The sequence below is a fragment of the Toxotes jaculatrix genome, chromosome 7 (assembly GCF_017976425.1).
Source record: "Toxotes jaculatrix isolate fToxJac2 chromosome 7, fToxJac2.pri, whole genome shotgun sequence".
NCBI classification, from domain to species: domain Eukaryota; kingdom Metazoa; phylum Chordata; class Actinopteri; family Toxotidae; genus Toxotes; species Toxotes jaculatrix.
This window is the reverse complement of record NC_054400.1, coordinates 15,149,381-15,169,851: the sequence shown is the minus strand read 5'-3', so window position 1 is coordinate 15,169,851 and position 20,471 is coordinate 15,149,381. Positions and strand designations below refer to the sequence as shown.

Sequence of the window (20,471 nt, the reverse complement as noted above, 5' to 3'; positions counted from 1 at the left end):
TCTTTGTGTACCTCACTTCCTTTTGTTTCTCACCAAGATACCAGACCCTGTTGTCTGTTAGATTGTGACCTATTGTAATCGCAATTTGGTCCTCTCCCTGAGGTACCCCACTTCCTTCTTTCTCGCCAAGACATCAGACCTTTTTGTATATTAGTTTGTGATGCCTAGACCTCTTAACACCTATCACCTGAATGCAAACTCCTGCAGGATACCCCAGGTGTGAAACACACTCCAGGGAGTCCATGCCAAATGTCTGACATTGTGGCAGACAAAGGATGTGAAACCCACCTTAGGGGGCGTTCCTCAGGCGTAAATGCTTAGGTCTCCCCATGTTCGGGGTCTTTCTTCACTCAGACCGTCTTGTGTGCTGATTGACCTTTTCTTTGCAGAGAAAATAAAACCTTATCGGCCAGCAGAAGTCTCTATTTCATTCTTCACCAGCAGCAGCAGCAGGAAAAACTTCCACAACACTCTGCAACACAGCAACTTCTCTGCATCCTTGCATTGTTTTGAATGTTTAAATACATGCATGTGTGTGTCAGACAGACTCCTCCATTGAGACACCCACTTTTCTCGCACCTCCTCGCCGGTTCGGTGGGGACTGATGACTCAAGCTTAAATGAGTCCTTATTTCTCACTCTCTCTCACAATGACCCAGCAGAGCAAAAGCGCTTCTCCCCGCTGAGTGTACCTTCCTGTGCACTTAGCAGTAAAAGTCATCAATAATGATTCAGACCTCCACCGGTGCTGTAATATACGCAGTTCTTTAGAAAGACGGGTGGGCTGCTCGTTGAAGTTGCCCTGGACTGAGAACAGTGGTGAAGTCAGGGAGGAATGTTTGGCCTTCAGGATGTACTGCGTGTCTTCTTAGTCTGTTGAATGAGCCAAATCTCCCCCACAGCAAAGGACATTTTTTAAAAACTACTTAATGTTGGTTTATCTCTGGACTGTGGGACCAATGATTCTAGGGCTAAGAGGTTAGGGTTACTGTTGAAAGTAAAGTTAGGTTGAGGTGTAATTAGGGGTAGAACAAGACTTGGTTTACCAACCTGTAAAAGTGGGCAAGGAGTCAGACCTCCATGTGGTCTAATAGCTTCAGCCTTACATGTCAGTCGATCTGGAATATTTAAATGTACACTATTAAAGGATATAATCATCTTACATGTTGAGGGGCCGTAAGGTGGATCCTGCTTCATTGCCTATTCTTGAGGCACTTAAAGAGGGTCACTATGTTAACATCTAAGTTTCAGATTTTCACAATTTTAGTTTTGTGTGAATGTGTTGAATATTCCTGTTTTGTGTTTAATAATCTTAAAGCTGGGTTATTTGGTTGGGTGATTTTGGGGTTTCAACTTAAAATGAGGACAAGGGTTAATGTTGGGATTCATTTTAAGGTCTAGAGTTGATTTTCAGGGCCACAGTGGAATTTTAGTTGGGATGAGGTCTGGTGTCAAGGTCGAGGCATCAAGCTAAGGGTTAAGGGCAGGATGGGTAATTTTGGGGCTGTGTAAGTGTAGAGTTAAGGAAAGGGTTAAAGCTTTATTTTAGGTCTGGTGTTGGGAAAGTGGGAGTCTGAATAAATCTACAGTCTTCGCAAAGACAGAAGATCAAAATGCGTGTGTGTGTGGAGTCAACACATGACTCAGCTGTGTTTATTATACCCAATCAACCCAGGCACGACTACAGGATCGCGCGCATAGGCTTCACATGCACACGCATACAGTTTTTATCAGGTGATTGTTCCTGTTAGCTCTCAGGACTAACCCCCCCCGCCCCCCACCCCCACCCCTGCTCTCTCCCTCTCTCTTTCCAAATATGACCCTGTTTCCCTGCACAGTGGACCCCCACACCTCTGACATGCCGCAGCCAAATCCCGCAGGAGGACAGAGTTTTGAAACAAAGGCACTGGTCAGTCCCTCTCTCAAATTCCTCAGTTTAAACTTAATCCTGAGTGTGAGTCGGTCTGAGAGCTGAGTGTGTTTGAGAGCAGACCTTAAACAAAGAGTTCTGCTGGCTGAGAGACAGAGACGGAGAGGGAGAGGGCTGGGTTTGCTCTCCAGGCTGCAAGCGGATTTTTAGACACCGACAGGACCCGGATCGGACGCAAACAAAGCAGCAGCTGCAGGTAAGGAAAACAAATCTTTATATATATATTTGTGTATGTAAATACATTTTTAAGCGAAAGCTGCCATAATTGCTGGCAGATTTTTACAGTGCAGGGAAGATCATGATCACGGGTGGGGAGTCGGCTTAAATTCCCCAACCATCATTAGGGAGAGTTGTTTGCAGCCTCTCATCACAGCCTCGAATCAAATAAGTTCACAAAGAATTTTTATTTTATTTTATTTTTACATAATGGCTATTGATGGCAGTCACTGACTGAATCAGAAGGGGGGGGGGGGGGGGTGAACTTTTTTTTTTCCTCAGCTTTGTTTTCTCTCCCAAATCCCGTCAGTAGCCCAGTGATCACGGTCCTGTTTTGCCCACACTGAACCCCAGCTGCAGCGCTGTGGTAGTGGATGGAGGTCTGTGACTGTGGCTGTGGCTGTGTTGGGCCCGTTGTCCGAGGTTTTCCGCTGAAACGTCAGATGGATGCACCTCAGTATTCGGTCACCGGTTATTTCGGAGCCTGTGATCCTCCCGGCGTCCTGACGTCAATTTATAAGGACGCAGCGGTGCCGGGGCGGCAGGCAGATAACGAGGACTGAGGAAAAGAAAGACACAGAGAGAGACACAGAGAGAGACACAGAAAGAGAAAGAGAGGGTAAGAAAGAAGGAGAGGGAAGCCGGACCATGCTGATTTGATATTCTACATTAATTGCCTAGCATTCGGGTAGGATTTTCTTTTTTTCCATTTCTTCCCTTCATATCTTCCTTTCTATTTCTCATTGCTCGTATAATGTTTCTGAACCTGGCTTTCTGTCACTAAAATTTCATTTTCATTGTATGGGCTACTGTGGAAATATCTGAGGTTTATCAGGCTGTATATTCCAGTGGTTGGTGTTGATTATAAATATAAAGTAATGGTTTAAAATGTCGGAATTTAAGATTTTGTCTCTATATATAGTAATAGCGAACCGGTGTCTGTTTGTAGCAGCATAGAAGCAGTATGTTGTAATGATATAGATATAAATCAGGACAGAAGCGCTCTCTGTGTGTGTGTGTGTCCTGTTCAGAGGCTCCGCAGTGTCTCAGTGAAAGGGTTTCCTCCGTCTGACAGGTTGTGTGTCTCTGCCCAGCCAGAGCTGGACGCTGACCAGTCAGTACCATCAGCCAATCAGTGAAGTCCGTTTGATTTACACAGCGCAAAATCAGATGATTTCAATATAAGCGCATTTGAAATAAATGATTCCAAGTGTTGTTTGTACCTGCCTGGGTGAGCTGGGAGGGAGAAGCCCTTTGATAAAGCAGATGAAGGGGATTCCTCTGCACTCTACCTGACTCTGCATCAGCACAGCAACCACATAATCCCCATAGCAACAGTTAGTGAAACCAGCACTCTGTGTTCCCATCTTCAGCTATCACTAAACAGACTTTACATTAAAGCCCTGAAAGAGATCACTTTGAGTGCACTCTACACCTTTGCCAGGACATATACAGCTATATAGTTGCTTGTTCTGAGCAGCGTCCTCCTCAGAGGAGTAATAATGAGACCCTAACAGTTAGCCGTCTATCTCACCAGTGAACGAACACGGCCGGAGCTGAATAAGGGAGGGGGGTCCCATTCCCAAGAGTGTATGCGTGTGCACAGCTATGGGGAAGGACTACTACAAGATCCTGGGCATCCCCAAGGGCTCCAATGAGGAGGAGATCAAGAAGGCCTACCGGCGCATGGCGCTACGCTTCCACCCAGACAAGAACAAGGATGCCAACGCAGAGGAGAAGTTCAAGGAGATCGCAGAGGCCTACGAGGTGCTCAGCGACCCCAAGAAAAGGGTCGTCTATGATCAGCTAGGAGAGGAAGGTGAGGAGGGGCTGGTGTGGGAGGGGGCTGGGGTGTCTGGGTTTGATCCTGTCCGTCTGCATGTGTCTGTGTAGGATCACTGAGTGAAAGCAGTCAGAGTTCAGGCAGAGCAGGCTTCAGCACTCTGCTAGTGAAGCCTTGTTAAAGAGGCGTTATGATGGATTAAGTTGTTATTGAAATAGCTCAGGAACAGACTCAGCATCTAATATCACAGTGGAGGATTTGGGTGGGCTTCAGTCACTGAAGTAATAATGCTGTGTCTCTTCCATGTTTTCATGTTTGTGTTTTGTACAGGAATGTGCGCAGGATTGCCTATTGTTATCTTTAATGTCAACAACATTTATCAGCTCCAACACCTTCTAGTCTACCTCAGCTGGTAGTGTAGTGTGTATAACTGTGTGTGTGTTAGCTGACAGACAGATGGCTTAAGATCATTATGTGGTTGAGATATGAATAGCAGCGACTGCTATAGTTTGCATTTGTGGGTGTTCTATGCATGTGTCTCTGTTGAAAAGGTGTGTGTGTGTGTGTGTGTGTGTGTGTGTGTGTGTGTGTGTGTGTGTGTGTGTGTGTGTGTGTGTGTGTGTGTGTGTGTTTGTGTGTGTTGGATGGAGTGACCTGGTATTTTATGAGTTGCTCCACCACCAGCACTGTTGGAAGATCAGTGATGCTGTGGGAATTTTCCCGCCCACAAGGGCTCCACTCTCTTCTCTCTGCTGTTACCCACACTCTTGGTTTTCTCTGAACAGGGTCCTGTGTCTGGTATCTGAGTTCATATTAATGTGCGTTTACAGCTGGTGGGTGTTTGAGTGTGTGCATGAGCATATGAGGTCTCACGTTCCTCTCTCTCGCTTTTCTCTCTCAGGTTTGAAGACAGGAGGCAGCAGCTCTTCAGGTGCCCCTGGCAGCTCAACGTACCACTACACCTTCCACGGAGACCCCCATGCCACCTTCGCCTCCTTCTTCGGCGGCTCCAACCCCTTTGACATGTTTTTTGGCTCCAACCGCGGCCACAGCCGCTCCAACGGTTTCTCCTTCCACAATGATCACAGCAACGACGGCGAGCAGGATGTGGATATGGATGAGGATGACCCCTTCGCTCATTTTGGGAGACAGTTTGGTTTTCCCGGAGGGATGAACAACGGCTTCCCGGGGGAGGGTCGCAGGAGGAGGGGGGTGCCGTCAGAGCGCCTGGGCACCGGCCGAAAGCAGCAAGACCCTCCGGTGGTCCACGAGCTGAAGGTCTCGCTGGAAGAGATCTTCCACGGCTGCACCAAGCGCATGAAGATCACCCGTCGCAGGCTGAACCCAGATGGGCGGAGTATGAGGACAGAGGACAAGATCCTCAACATCGTCATCAAGAAGGGCTGGAAGGAGGGGACCAAGATCACCTTCCCAAAGGAGGGGGACGAGACCCCTGAGAACATTCCTGCCGACATAGCCTTTGTACTTAAAGACAAAGGTCACGCCCACTTCAAGAGAGATGGTTCCAATATTATTTATAACTGCAAGATCAGTCTAAAAGAGGTGTGTCTGCCCATTTTCACCTAACCTCCCTCTCTTCTGTCATGCTTTCCGCTTTTCTATCTATCTCCAGTCCTCTGTCTTTGTCACAGTTCTGCAGACAGATGAGTAGCTAATGTCGCTGAGGTTGGGAGTTTGATTCCCAGTGGAGCAAACCAGGCAGAATTTTAATGCATTCATGGAGCTGCAAAGTTTTGGATGAATATCCAAAAATAGCACACTTTTTTTTCCCACTTCCCTTCTTCATACCCTTCTTGTCACTCAGCATGGGCAAACAGTGGAGGAGGTGTGCCTGTAATTTAAGGGTAGGACTGTCATATAAAACATATTGAGGAATGAGTGTGTATTGTGTGTGTATGTGTGTGTGTGTGTGTTGCTGGAGGGCAAGATCAGTGAAAGCGGAGTCTCTGTCACTGCAGTGTGAAAGAAGCAGCAGGAATGTGTTGTCCTTGTGTGACCGGCACAGAGCCATCGTCCTCACCTTCGCTGCACTGCTGTATAAATACATATACACAAACACACATGCAGGCAGGCGCACAAAAAGCTGCACACAGGAATAAACATGCATGCAAGTGTGCACGGTCTTGCATCTTCAAGCGTATTTGCAAACACACTTGGTTAAAGATGTATTGCAGTGTGACAGTGGTGACAATCCAGGCTGCTATTACTGTGACTGGCAGGACATTTAATTAGCTGCTCCTACGAGGGCAACGGGTCCAGCACAGCTCTGGTCTGTCTGTGAATTACACAGGCTTTAATGTTTCTAATGGCGCTGCCACTCAATGGCCTGTTCTCCACATGGTCAGCTTAATGGCAGGTGTTCACAAAGAGCTGGAGATGTCTCAACTCAAGCCAATTCTGAAAATTTTCCTCTAGAAGCAGCGCCGACTGGGAAACAACTGAGTGCCTGCACACAGCACAAATACGAAGACAGCCTAGTTAATGAGAGCACATTAGAGTTTGTTGAGTCACATTAAGCAGGATCTTGATCAAACCGGCACAATGGTTAGGATTTGCACTGCAGAACTCCCACAGCTAAAACCCTGTGCTCCTCCAGCAGCCAGATAAGAGACTTAAGTCTGAAGCAGCCAAATACGGATGGTGGAGAGAAGTGAAGATGTGGGGGGGGGGGGGGGGGGGGGGGCGTGCAGGGTGGGGGGCGGTATCCGGGGAATATTAGGGAAGTGGGTCAGATGATTCAGTATCCAAAGCAAATAAGAGCTCATATTCCACTGCTCCACTCTTCTCTGCTTCCCTGAAGCTACGATGCTAAATGCTGCAGTGAAACCACAGCACCAGCTCCATGCTGCACACCAGGCAACCTGCCACATGTAATATGGCAAATGCTATCAGGGCACCAGCAGTAGACAATATTACCCAGCCAACAAGATGGTTGTTTCCGTTAGCAAAACAAACTCATTGTAAAAAGTATAAAAACAGAAATGGAGCTGAGACTTAATGATATTTGGACACATATTGACATATACTTCCAGTGTCTTCACTGGAAGTTGCCTGCTGTGTCTTCACTGTGACAGCAGACAGACACAGTTAGGGAGCTTACTGTGATTTTGACACATTGATTTCCCTGAAACAGACCTACACCTGGTTCTATAGGGTGGCTATTTCTGGCACTGATGATGCCTCTGCAGTGAGCTGGTATCATCTGTGGCAGTGCATTTCTAGCCCCTGTCACAGCCGCTCTCAGCTCAGCAGCAAAACCCACGTCCACACACACGTAGGTGCTAACTGTAGCTGTGGGGCTCCAAAGGCTAAGTGGCCGGCTTTTTACAGCTCCACCTCTGTTATCATTTAGAAAGGGAAATATATGACGGTAGATGATGATGAATCTGTGGAACTAAGGCAGCTAATGTGTTTTAGTCCTGTCAGTTTTAACAAATACAAGACAAGCATAATATTAAGGGACTGGACTGACAGTCCACAGTCTAGTGAAGACACTTTTAGCTGGTCCTTACTGAAAAAACATACCTGCTAGGGTTAGGTATGTAATGGTGGTGGTTATGTCACGATATGGCCTCAGGGAATGAACATAAGTCTAGATAGATAGATGGTATATTATTGATTCCCCCAGGGGGAAATTCAGAGCATTCTTACAAATCAAAGTGTATGTGTGTGTTTGTTTGTGTCAGTTTCTAGAGCTGTGTTGTCTGAGCTGAGGCTTATGCAATCAGTGGGCCCTCAGATCAGCTGGCAGTGTGTGTCAATGAGCGTCATGGCAACCTGTCTCTGTGTGTAAGTCTTGTGTTAGTGAATGGAACTGTTCATAACAAGAGGATGAGCCACTAGTCTCCATCACAGTCACAGGCTAAGTCACCCCGTAACGTATGTAGGGGGTAACGGGAGGCTGATGTCATGGCTGGAAAGCTCTGTGGCAGCTGCTGTTCCTGACTGAACTTCAACTGTCCACATGTCCCATGTCCCTGTTTGTTAAAAAAAAAACACCAGACGAGACAAGACAATCCCCCAGCTATCTTAATACAACATTACCCATGTAATGTCATAGACTGGGGTCTTAGAGGTTAAGCACAGGCCAATGCAGGCAAAATCTCTGTTACATCATGGGGGGCTGGTTGCCTTGAGATGAATGGGGTTAGGAGTTAGGAGAATTGAACTAATGCTTCTCTTTCCGTCCTCTCTCCGGAAGTAGCATACAGCTTAAATAATCTGAGTTCACAGTAAGAATTCCTTCCTAAATACAATATTCCTGTTATAACCAGCCTCCTTTCAACTCCAGCTCCTAGTATCCGCCCCCCTTACTCTTACACATGCCATTATGCAATTTCTCCACCTACAAAAAATTAACTTTGTTAATGTCTTGGCTCATATAAGCTGCATTTAGTTGTCCCCTGACTCTTCATCTAGTGCCATCATAAGGTCAAGATTTTAATAAATACCTGTACAGGTAAAGACATTTTCATTGGCCGCTATACCGCGTGTTTACTGCCAATTAGCAAATGTTAGCATGTTGATGGACTATGATGGTTAACAATGTATTTATACGTGCTAATTATGCTAGTATTTTCATTGTCAGCAAGTGTACATAAGCATTTTTTTCAGTACAGCCTCACAGAGCCGTTAGCATGGCTGATGAGTCTTTAGAGACAAGCTGGTTGTTCCGAGAACTCAAGTGGCAACAAATGCTGTGACCAATACTCCCACATTTCTAAAAGCTGTGTTGGACAAAGTCAAAGTAGCTACAGTATGTCACTATTATCATTATCTAACTACTTTTTGGGTTATGTTTGCCTTTATAATAGAGTAAGAGCAAGAGGGAAGATAATATGAACAAAGGTCATCAACAAGAATCAAAACCAGAGACTTCACAACGACATGGTCTGTGTCACAAAACCTTTGACAATCCTATCCTCCTATTAAACACCTACTTTTTAAGTCTTCTGTTTTATACCTGGATAAGTTAATGCCTCAAGTTATCATTCTTTTACTCCTTTTTTCTTACTTTCTTGACCTAATCCTTTTCACTCCCACAATTATAGATCATCCACAATGCAGGTTTCTTTCTCCACACCTTTATAGTATTTATTCTGTGACCTTATTTTGTATAGTAGAACATTTTGTAACAGTTGCTTAGAAAGGCAAGTTTGTTCGTCAGGATGTTCATTCACAGAGTTGTGGATTTAAATAGTTCTTTCTGTTCAGCGCAAATCTGGTGAGTGATGCTCACTGGAAAGCCTGTGAAGTCGTGATAACCACAGGTCTCCGTGTTTAGTTTAGCGCTCTCTATGCTCTGACTGGATTCATCAGGCGCTGTGATAAGGAGGTGAGGCTTAGTGTGTGTGTGCGCTCTTTCCTTGTCCTGCCAGCCCATCTGACAAGCCCTCCAACTATTTACGAGCTCAGCCGATTCCTGCCTCACTTCATTAGCCCCAGCTATGAGACGGTTGCTAAAATTAGTCCCCTGTGCAATGTGTAGCCCCCCTCCAACACGGACACACACACTACACACACAACTCCACCTACACACATACACAAAAGACCGGAAAACTTTTCCACTGCCAAGTCATGTTTTCCTAATGTCCCTGTTCCAAACACTGCTCTGTAGACCCCACAGTGCTGTAGTCGAATCTAAAACGATTTGTCAGGAAGACCTACTTTCTGTCTCTTTCTCACACACACATAACTACACACATCTGATAAACACTCACACCGAAAACACAAGGATGACGTATTGAGGGAAGATAAACGAAAGTTGTTAGTTAATGGAAACATTAAGTCATCGGAATATTCACGACCTTGGCATTTCATTCCTAATAAAGATATTAACCGTCTCAAATCTCCTCTCCTTTCCAGGCGTTGTGTGGCTGCACGGTTAGCATTCCCACGCTGGAAAACCGCATCATCTCTCTGCCCTGTCACGACATCATCAAGCCGGGGACAGTGAAGCGACTCAGAGGGGAAGGCCTGCCTTTCCCTAAGAACCCATCACAGCGCGGTGACCTCATCGTGGAGTTTTCCGTCCGTTTTCCCGACAGGATCCCCCCTCAGTCCAGAGAGATTATCAGACAGCACCTCCCCCAGTCATAGGAAGACTCACCACCAACCCCTCCACCACCACACACTCCGGACTAAACCCAGAAAAACAACACTTAACACTCCTTTATCCATTCTTCCCTTATATTCTGACCCTTATTGTAGTTAACCTTCCCATGTCCTGTGTTAATGCACATAGCATTAAACAGATGCTGTGGTTTGTAGGAACTTCACAGTGGGAGGATGGAGGAAGAATGCCAACACAAATGGCAAAATCAGGATGTAATTACTTGTGTTTGTTTTGTCTTTTGGCCCAAACACACATACACACACAAGCACCCGAGCAGTGGAGCGGTGCTGAGGATGGGCTCAGCACAATCATGGCTTTTACCTGAACTTCTTTTCTTAACTCTGTTTTTTACGGATTTATCAGTGGTTTTATATGCTGTCCAACTCTCTGATCCTCGTCTTTTTGTGATAGGATGAAGTGTGAGTATTTTTTAAAAGAAACATTTTTTCCAGGATTTTCTTTTCCAAAGGAGGTTTCACATAGGATTATTTATTTTTACCTTGAGTGTACCAGCAGCTTCAGTGTGCTCAGTGCAAACCCCAGTTTAAACACAACTCTCCCACTGCCACCTGCTTTTCTCATGCTTTCAGTCTAATAAAGCATTGTGCTTGAAGTCTGTAGGCCGTTTACTGTTTAGTAAGATTTGTCTCCCCCATAATAAGTTGTACTCTGTGCCACAGTGCACTTAAAGTCCCGCATTACTCCAAATAATACTAGCATAACTCAGCTGCATTGGAAAATCTGAGAATGACAATCACATACTGTAATAGCAGTGTAAGCTTGGATAATACAATCTGCACATAATATGGGTGCTTTCCCTTCTGAGCTCTGTGGCTGCTCTGAACCGAATAGCCTGGCTCGATATCCGAGGAACATTTAGGTGCCTTAGCCCGGTGTCATACCACATGTGAACATATACATACATACACACACACACACACACACACACACACACACAGATCACACCCTAATATATACAACCAGCCATGTTAAGCGTAAAACAGACAACGCCCTATGCTGTGTTAGACGTGACCACTGGGAGCTGGTGATCTTGGAAAAACATCAGATAAGCAATGTAAAATCAATCACTATATGGTACTGTATGTAAGCAAGGATGTGTTTTTAGGAAGAGAGTTCATACAAGACTGATGAATTTTGCCAACACGTCCTGGTAAAGTGCCGTACAAGTAGAGATTGGATTTCCCAGAGGAATGTTAGCATGAAGCTAATCTGCAGAAAATAGTGGATATTCCTCTGGGAAAACCAGCCTTGTTGTGTATATTCTGCTTTTCTCCAGTGCCATCTAAAGGCCATGTCTTGGTGCTACTGTGAGCAGTGCCAAAAATAGACCACCTCAGCGTCTACTTTTTGGTTTCCTCAGTTTGTGATTTGATAACTGCTTCTGTCCCTCTATAACATCTGTACATGAAACTACATGTCTGTTTTTTCAAGTAGAAAACCCTGTTTAGAAAGCAGGTTTTGTAATATTGCAGAAGCTGTTCTCTGTCTCAGCTGCAGGGGGTTCTCAAAGCTCTCTTCAGCTCTTCCTACTATAGTTTACATCAAAGATCAGATGTATGTATGAGTATGGTTTATACCGACAGCCCTAGTAGGTCATATATATCACATGTATGGGAAAATGTTTGAATGCAACATGTTGAAAAATGCACTTTTTATGTCATAAAAGATACTGAATACTATGAGATGATCGGAGAGACTTGAATGACTTGTCTGAGTGTGTGAGCGTCCTGCCTCTCAGAGTCTCAAGAGGACGCTGGACTGTGGCTACAGCCAGAATGCACATGTGCTGCTGCTGCTGAAAGACTCACTGTCACTGCTTATGTGCATTTGACAATATTTATGATCTTTTCAAAACAGAAACAAATAAACCAAATGTGTGAAGTTAATGGTTTGTGTCATTTGTCTTACAAGAGTGCCCAGTGTCTGAGATGCTGAGGGATCAGGACACACCTGTCCTGAATGCAGATGACCAGAAGTAATGTTACGATCATGTAAAAAAGGATGTTAATATCTGTGCAACCATAGGTTGGATTCTGCCAGCCTCTCTCTGGTTCGAAGATCTATTGCCTCCTCAGGTGTAGCAACTGAGGTAAGACCATCGTCAACGTAGAACTGTCTTTCAACAAACTGTCTTGCGTCAGAACCATGTTCTTCTTCACCCTTCTGAGCTGCTCGTCTCATGCAGTAGATGGCTACAGCAGGTGAAGGACTGTTTCCAAATACATGTACTTTCATCCTGTATTCTGCTACACCCTTGTTGATGTCATCGTCCTCATACCAGAGGTTGCGGAGAAAATGCCTGTGGTTTTCTCGGACGATGAAGCAATAAAACATTTGTTCTACATCTGCTGTGAGGGCTATAGGTTCTTTGCGGAACCTCAGAAGAACTCCCAACAAAGTGTTGTTTAAGTCTGGTCCACTGAAGAGTACATCATTGAGAGATGTTCCATCATGTTCAGCACTTGAGTCAAACACGACTCGTATCTGGTCTGGCTTCTGCGGGTGGTACACACCAAATGTTGGCAGGTACCAGTGTTCTTTACCTTTATCCAAAGGTGGGGCGAGCTCCGCTTGGTCATTGTCCAGCATCTTTTGCATGAACTTGATGTAGTGAGCTTTCATCTCTGGCCTTTTCTCCAACATCCTCCGTAGCGAGCAGAGACGTCTGAAAGCTTGTTCCCTGTTGCTTGGAAGCCTTCGACGTGGAGAACGAAATGGCAAAGGAGCCACCCAGCTGTTTCCTTCGTTTTGGTGGACCTCTGAATCCATGATGGCTAGGAAAGCTTTGTCATCGATGGATACTGCTGACTTTAATGTCATCCTCAGACTTATCAAACACTGAACTCCCTAGGCCATGTACATTGACAGTGAGACCTGCATTCTCCTTACGTGCAGGGAAGGTTGGGCTGTGGTGTTGTGTCTTGTCACCGTAGTCTTCCTTCACGTGGACACTGTTTGGACATGGTTTGAGAAAGGATGTACGACCATTGTGCAGTGTGTTTGTTTTGTAGACGTGGATCTCTGATGGTTTGTGTGCTGTTCCCAAGCACACTTCTCCCACGATGACTCAGCCTAGGTCTAGCCGTTGAGCGTATGGTGCGTTGTGGGGCCCATTGATTTGCTCACGTACTTTGTGCACCTGAAGAATGTCTCTTCCTAAAAGCAGGAGAATCTGAGCATCTTGGTCTACAGGTTGAATCTTGGTAGCAACTGGGAGCAGATGAGGGTGATGACGTGCAACCTCTGGAGAGGGGATTTCTGTCCTCTCATCCGGCATCATGTCACACTCTATTAAGGGCGGTAGAGGAAGCCAGAGCTTCCTATCCATGGATTCAATGATGAAATTGACAGCTCTTCTACCTGCTGCCTCTAATTTTCCAGAGCAGGTTTTCAGAATGTATGGTGTGGGGCTACCTTTAACTTTAAAAAGGGCGAAGAACTTTGGCAAGAGACTTGATACTTTGTTCATCCAGCACTGCATACATTTTAACTGCCCTCTCTTCTTCTCCTGCACGATACACTTTAACTAGGCAGATTTTGGAACATGAGTGTGAACGTCAGTAAATGCGTTCTTCTAAAGGTTTGCCCCTGAAAAGTTTACATTTTCTCAATGGATGTGGCTTCTTATGTATGGGACACTGACGATCTGGTTCTTCCAATTTCTTTGGCACACGACTGGTTTGCATTCCTGATGACTCTGCAGGGATGTCTGTTTTGTGCACCATCCCAGAAGCTTTACGACTGAACTGTGCAGGCTTTTCTGACCTGGAAGGAACATGACTGTTGGTAGCAGACATGGTGAAGCTTGGATCATTTTTTATCCTTGCCTGTTTTTGGACAAACTTGGAGAAGAGGAAGAAGGGAGGAAAAGCCACTCCATGATCCTCCTTATATTGGCTTCCAACGCTTGCCCATTTCTCTTGCAGGTTAAAGGGAAGTTTTTCCACAATTTGTTTTACTCCACGAGCTGTATCCAAATATGCAAGCCCTGGAAGAGACCCGTCTTCCTTAGCACATTCCAACTCGAGAAGAATGTCACTTAGCTCTCGTAGCTTAACATTATCTTTATTAGTCAGCTTTGGAAAATGTTCAATCTTTTTGAGCAGTGTGTCTTCAATGACCTCAGGTGTCCCGTAACACTCCTCAAGGCGCTGCCAGACCATACTGACACCTGCTGTAGGATTGAGGATGTGCACAGCACGAATTCTCTTTGCCTGTTCTGAGGATTCAACTCCAAGCTACTTTGTCAAAAAGATCCAGCTCTTCTCTGGCTGAGAGATTCAAATCCTTAGTGGCACTCAGAAAAGAAGTTTTCCAGGCCCAGTAATTTTCAGGTTTGTCATCAAATTGCAGGAGGCCAGCACACACCATTTCTCTCCGCATGAGATATTTTGCAAAGTCTTCATTTGTATCTTTAGGCTCTGGCAAAGATGTCTTTTCAGGAATGATTGTGTGTTTTGGAGAACTGTGGAGGTAAGTATTATTTGAACACCTGATTGCTGTTTGCTCCTCTTTTGTGTCTTCGTACACTGACTGTGTGTTGTTTTGAATACCATGAAGCACTGGCGGTTTGACATCAGGTATTCTCAGTTCATCTATTTTTCCTGAATATGGCTCTTCTGTAAAGAGCAACTCTGACTGTTGTTGGATGTAGTCATGAGTGCGCTGAAATGTACTGATGGGCTCCTCAGCAACAGGAGGATCAGGCTTGAGCTCACCACTTTCAATTTCAGCTTCCATATAGGCCGTAGCTTCAGCTGCAGCAGCAGCTCTTTGACACTGCAGAAGATGGAGACTAGCGTCGAAGTCAGCCTGTTGTTTCAGCAGTTCTGCTCTCTGCTTCATCATGTCCGCCTCTCGTTCAGCATAAGCTAGTTGAGCCCTGGCAGCTTTTGCTTTAGCATATGCTTTAACAGCTGAAGAGGTTGTTGATGGTGATCTCTGGGAGAGTCTAGTGGAGGCTTTAGATGACTGTGACTTAGCATCCAATGTTGGAAGAGCACATCAAAACAACAACACTCAGGGGAAGGTTCAGTTAAAAAATATTTATATATTTTTATTACAAACGTAAATTAAAAACCAATGGGTAAAACCAAGAGTACTCCGAATACTTGAATTAAAAAAGTCCCGCAGGTTGTCCACCTGACCAGATGGGATGTAGAGAGTCCCCTGGGCAACAGGTCTCTGCGTGGCCGTTGGATGGTAGCTTGGGGGAAGGGGAGACAAACAAAAAAAAACAGGGCAACTATCAGGGTGGTCAGTGGTCCATCGATCTTTATATGAAGTATCTTAGTCCCAGAAACAAAATGAAGAAATCTTCTGTGGGGTGGGGGCGAGTACTAATAAAATAGGATACAGGGATAACAAAGAACAACAACAAAACCCAAAAGAAACCAACACAAAACAACTCAAGCCTTTAAAGTACTATTCCACTGCAAATAAACCCACTCCAACTCAATAAGGCCCGATCCACGAGATTTCTAAAATAGTTTAGGGATAAATGCCTTAACCCTGACATGTCGAATCTGTCCCAGAATGTCCAAAGTAACCCCCCCCCCCCCCCCCCCCCCCCCCAAAGAACAAAAGAAAGAAATTATCGTCGGCAAACACAGCGTCACCCAATGCTACTTCGATCGGTGTGTATAAGGAATGAAGAGGTACTTAGCCGCAGGAGGGGTGGAACGCGTCCCCACCCCTCTACTTTCACCCGAGGTTTCCCCCTCTCGCACCGCGCGTCTGTGGCGTGGTGGCGGCCTGGATCCCCACTCGGCAGCGGCGCACACGGATCGACCGGGGCGCTCCTCTGGCGCTGTTCACCGGACTCCTAGGCCAAGATGGCGTGGCGACAGTCTGCCCAGCACTCGTACACAGTGTCCTCAGCCGCTTCTCCTCCCGATCAGCTCAGCTGCTTCTTCCGCCTGCTGCCCCCGTTCCCCGCTGTCCGCGTCTCTATAAAAGGAGAACAAACTCGCCTCCACGCCACACACACACCTGTCTCTTATCCTGTTCCCAATTACTTCCGGTCGATGCGCACGCACCCTCTCACACATACACACTTAGAGACACACACACGCTCACACTTAGTCAACCTGTGACACACACACCGTCATTTATTTTTTTGTAAAACTGAAATACATCAGAAAAAATAACGCAAATTAATATCCGCACAAAACATAACAAAATAGAGTACACATTTCGCAAAGTAAAATGGAGCTAGCAAGCTAAGCTAAACAATATGCAAGTTAGCCGCTAAAATAAAATGCTACAACCATAACACGCTAAACGTACAACTTAAAACTACACACAATAACACTTACAGACTGTAGCGGTCACAGGCCGAAGCGTGAGCAAATATCCATAAACTTTTAAACCGCGACACTCCGTTCCTGCCTTCACTGCTCTCTCGTAGCGTGGCTGAGCGGAGCGTCCAAGATGCTAGTTACCATATTGTCAAGAGCAGCGCTCACTCTGATGCCATTTTCAAAACCCAAAAAAGGAACCCGAACACTCACTCCAACACAAATTACCTGAACTAAAGAAAAAATATATCTTTTACATTTTTACACTTGACACTTATGAACTTCAACATTATTTGTTAATCTAAAGACAGCACAATATCCAAGTTTCTCATGTTCCATGTAAATATCCTGAAAGAGGTCACAACCATGATAAGACACAAAACTCTGATAATAATATGTATGTAAACATAAAAACAAATCTGTCATCAGTTCTTAGAAACATATAAAACGAGTTGAGAAATAGTTTTCAGGATCCTGTGTGACAAAACATTGGTTGTGTATGTTTAACTGTATGCTATTTTGGTAAGTACAGTGGAGTTTGGATGTTTTCCACCACTCTGAGTTACAGATAAACAAATGAAGGCAGACTTTGACCTCGACCAGTTGAAATCCACTTGGAGAGCAGCTGATCACTGGTCCATCTACCAGAGCGATCTCGGGTAGGAACGTTTTGACTGAAAACTAAAAAGACTTTTATTCTCCTCGCGTTTAATCTGTGTAGCATTTACTGACTGTTAGCGCCTTAGTCAATTACACAGTCTGCCCTGCTGCTGGAGCAGGAGGAGGTCAGGGCAGGTGACGTGTGTTAAGTGACTCTGATCATGTGACAAGGTGGTTGATGACCCGTGTGTGTGTGTGCATCGATATAGGATATGGATATAGAGGACAATTAGTGAACCATGGGAAGGCTTTCTGAGATGTGCTGCAGTAACACTACACTGTGACTAATGCCATATAGCTGCATCAGCTATTTTTGGCTATGGGGCTGGGTTCGCAGAGAGTTTATATTTCTACTGAAACATCCCTTTAAGCTCAGAGAGTGATTTTTTAAAAAAGCGAATAAATATTCCTAAAAAGCAGGTCACCAAGTGTTATTTTTCTGTTGCCTACATGTACCATGGATATGGCTTTGTGAAAGGCTTTAGCCCATGTAGAGTACATGTACACATACACATGAGCCTTGCTGTTGTGCAGGAGTTAATGAATTCAGATGTGAGTGATAATCAGTAACAGAATATTAGGACACAGTCATGATGACTGGACAGGCCACAGGGAAAGCTCCTACAAATGAACTCCTCACACACTTCTTCCTCTGTCACTGTCTTATCTCCATCAGGTCCTCAGAGCAGGAACATGAGCACCTCTGTGACTCTCTCAACAGGGCAGAAGATGCCTATGGTCGGACTTGGCACATGGAAGAGTGCCCCAGGACAGGTAGAACTATTATTTACACAGCTTCAGTTTGATAACAATATTTTTTTTTTTAAAAGAGCATATGGACGGTGTCTGCATCTGTGTGTTTCTCAGGTGAAACAGGCTGTGCTGGCAGCTTTAGATTGCGGGTACAGGCACATCGACTGCGCTGCTGCTTACAGCAACGAACAGGAGGTCGGAGAGGCTCTGGCTCTGAGGGTCGGTCTTGGGAAGGTGAGAAACCCTGGTTATATTGATTTCAACAGTTCATTCTTGAGCTTAGAAGCAGCAACCTCAGCTCAAGGTCCATTTTCTCAGTTGTTTCAGAGCTTTCATCCATATCCCCTCATCAGTAGGTTTAAATCTGCCATGAGCATTTTTTAAACTTCTCATCTTTGTGGTCTTTCGAGTTGAGCTTTTTAGATAAATCTTAAAAAATGAAAACAGAAGCAAACAAAACAATCCCAAGGTCCACTAACTTGACTGTTCCAGGGATTTTAATTGGTACATAAAGTGCAATATTGTCTAAAGCTCCAGGTGACTATGACATGCCTGAGATTTAGGATTAACATGAGGTGAGTCAGTGTTTTTTATGTTTGTGTGTCCTCTAAATTTTCCACTTCAGGCTCTGCAGCGTGAGGAGGTGTTTGTGACTTCCAAACTGTGGAACACCAAGCACGACCCAGAGGATGTTGAAGAAGCATGCAGGACCAGTCTTGCCCACCTGGGTCTCTCCTACCTTGACCTTTACCTTATGCACTGGCCCATGGCGTTTCAGTGAGCTGCTTCACACACAATAAACTGATTTTGTCTCCCCCTGGTTGTCAGTGTGTGGCTCAGGATCAATGTGAAAGTGAAATTACAGACACATTCTCTGAGGCAGACTTCTGTGTGTTTACCCTTTAGGCGGGGGAAGGAGCTCATGCCTCGACGGGAAGATGGAAGTATCTGTTACTCTGACACACACTATAGACGCACTTGGACAGCCATGGAGAAGCTAGTGGACAAAGGTTTGGTCAAGGCTATAGGACTGTCCAACTTCAACGCCAGGCAGATGGACGACATCATCAGCATGGCCAGACACAAACCTGTGATGAACCAGGTACAATGTGACTTTCTCATAAGCCAAAATAAATAAATTTATATAATTTACAATAAATAAGGTTTTATTTACAGTTCTGAATGTGTAATCCGGGAATATGCTCAGAAAACTCAAAAAATTGTGTTTATCATTGTGCCACAGGTGGAATGTCATCCTTATTTGTCTCAAGCAAATCTCCTGTCACACTGTCGGTCAGTGTAATGCCAGGTTAACATAATCAAAATGGCATCCCTTATTCTCTGAGCTTCATGTTCCTATTGTGTCAGTAACAGTGCTCTTACCTCTGCCGCAGGTCAGTGGCTGTCTGTGTGACAGCCTACAGTCCTCTGGGCAGCGGAGACAGACCCTGGGCCTCTCCCGATGAACCAAGTCTGCTGGAAGATCCTCGACTGGGAGCTATCGCCCAGAAATACCAGAAAACACCTGCACAGCTCATTCTCAGGCAAGGCAGGAAAACCTCAGAGCTACTTTAATTCTGTTGTGGATTACTTTCACATGTACATAAGTGAAATCCCCACCATGTGATATCCGTAGATGGCACGTTCAGAGGGGTGTCGTGTGTATCCCTAAAAGTGTGACGCCCTCCAGGATCCAGCAGAACTTGCAGGTGTTTGATTTTTCCCTGTCAGAAGACGACATGGAGCTGATTGAGTCCTTCAACCGCAACCAACGTTTCATCGTCCCATCAGTTGAGGCAAGTCGCTAATCTTATCACGCCTCACAAGATTGCGCAACTACTTGCTGATATGTATCTGTAACAGCCGCCTCAGTCCAAAATGTTTATGATTGGATACTCATTGATGACAGTAAATGGCTGAAACTTCAGGCCGTTTTAGATCATATGATTCAGTGAATCTCTGATATCCACAGTGGAGTCTCCCTGTTTCTTAGAGAGGTGTACTGTGAGGTGTTTTGTGTCATGTGTAGTTATGGTCTTTTGTCAATGCAAACAGTGCAGGAATAATTAATTTCCTGCTTTTCATCCACAGCGGGACGGTAAGAGAGTGTGGAGAGATGCAGAACATCCTCATTTCCCCTTCCATGATCCTTACTGAGTCCACCTCCACAGGATGCAGTAGTTTACTTTTAATGATTGTTGTCACATGAACTGATGAAACCAAATTTTTGAATTAAGATTCAAATTTGATAAAAAATAAAATTTTTCTTTCTTTCTGGGATGAATAATAATATTTAAGTGACCACGTTTGTCAAAAACACTGCTTTTAAGATATTTTCAAGTTACTTCTTAACTGAAAAAATAAAGTTTTTTTTTTTCCAGAGAGACACTGTGTGGTCAGTAACAGAACAGCTTCTTTTGTTTGTTTGTTTCAAAAAGATAAGACTGTTTCATGGGTTAATAGTTACTGAATCACTGCTGTAGCACTGCTATAAATGCACCTGATCAATGATGAATTGTATTTTAAAAACACCTTTTCAGAATCAGGTAAAAATGAAAAAAAATGAAAACAACATGGGCTGTCCCCGTGGTCCAGTCATACCATATAATTACAACGTCCTGGTGACCAAATAAAAAGCCAAGAAATGTACATCAACTCTGTATCAATAAAGACT

The 20,471-nt window shown here is 44.8% G+C and overlaps 2 protein-coding genes across 3 annotated transcripts; both read left to right on the top strand.

Annotated features, from left to right (window-relative positions):
* The first annotated feature begins 1,995 nt into the window (after positions 1-1,995).
* Positions 1,996-11,958, top strand: dnajb5 (DnaJ heat shock protein family (Hsp40) member B5). 2 transcript variants are annotated; one of them, XM_041043256.1, is made up of 4 exons: positions 1,996-2,125; positions 3,683-3,964; positions 4,830-5,491; positions 9,815-11,958. In XM_041043256.1, the coding sequence occupies exons 2-4, from the start codon at positions 3,754-3,756 to the stop codon at positions 10,046-10,048; spliced, it is 1,107 nt and encodes a 368-aa protein (XP_040899190.1). In that variant the 5' UTR covers positions 1,996-2,125; positions 3,683-3,753; the 3' UTR covers positions 10,049-11,958. The 2 variants fall into 2 exon arrangements, with proteins under 2 accessions (XP_040899190.1, XP_040899189.1); XM_041043255.1 differs by lacking the exon at positions 1,996-2,125 and adding an exon at positions 2,685-2,833.
* A 5,051-nt stretch (positions 11,959-17,009) lies between these two features.
* Positions 17,010-20,467, top strand: akr1a1a (aldo-keto reductase family 1, member A1a (aldehyde reductase)). Its single transcript, XM_041041981.1, has 9 exons — positions 17,010-17,043; positions 17,721-17,818; positions 17,912-18,031; positions 18,423-18,574; positions 18,704-18,899; positions 19,041-19,090; positions 19,192-19,341; positions 19,434-19,593; positions 19,889-20,467. The coding sequence occupies exons 2-9, from the start codon at positions 17,738-17,740 to the stop codon at positions 19,952-19,954; spliced, it is 975 nt and encodes a 324-aa protein (XP_040897915.1). The 5' UTR covers positions 17,010-17,043; positions 17,721-17,737; the 3' UTR covers positions 19,955-20,467.
* The last annotated feature ends 4 nt before the right edge of the window (positions 20,468-20,471 follow it).

What these genes read in the sequence shown, in the direction of transcription:
- dnajb5 (XM_041043256.1), top strand. Translation starts at nt 3,754, where the DNA reads ATGGGGAAGGACTACTACAAGATCCTGGGCATCCCCAAGGGCTCCAAT. An exon ending in TGATCAGCTAGGAGAGGAAG is followed by an intron (nt 3,965 to 4,829) that starts GTGAGGAGGGGC and finishes TTTCTCTCTCAG; the next exon opens with GTTTGAAGACAGGAGGCAGC. An exon ending in GCAAGATCAGTCTAAAAGAG is followed by an intron (nt 5,492 to 9,814) that starts GTGTGTCTGCCC and finishes TCTCCTTTCCAG; the next exon opens with GCGTTGTGTGGCTGCACGGT.
- akr1a1a (XM_041041981.1), top strand. Translation starts at nt 17,738, where the DNA reads ATGAGCACCTCTGTGACTCTCTCAACAGGGCAGAAGATGCCTATGGTC. An exon ending in CACTGGCCCATGGCGTTTCA is followed by an intron (nt 18,575 to 18,703) that starts GTGAGCTGCTTC and finishes TTTACCCTTTAG; the next exon opens with GCGGGGGAAGGAGCTCATGC. An exon ending in TCATCGTCCCATCAGTTGAG is followed by an intron (nt 19,594 to 19,888) that starts GCAAGTCGCTAA and finishes TTTCATCCACAG; the next exon opens with CGGGACGGTAAGAGAGTGTG.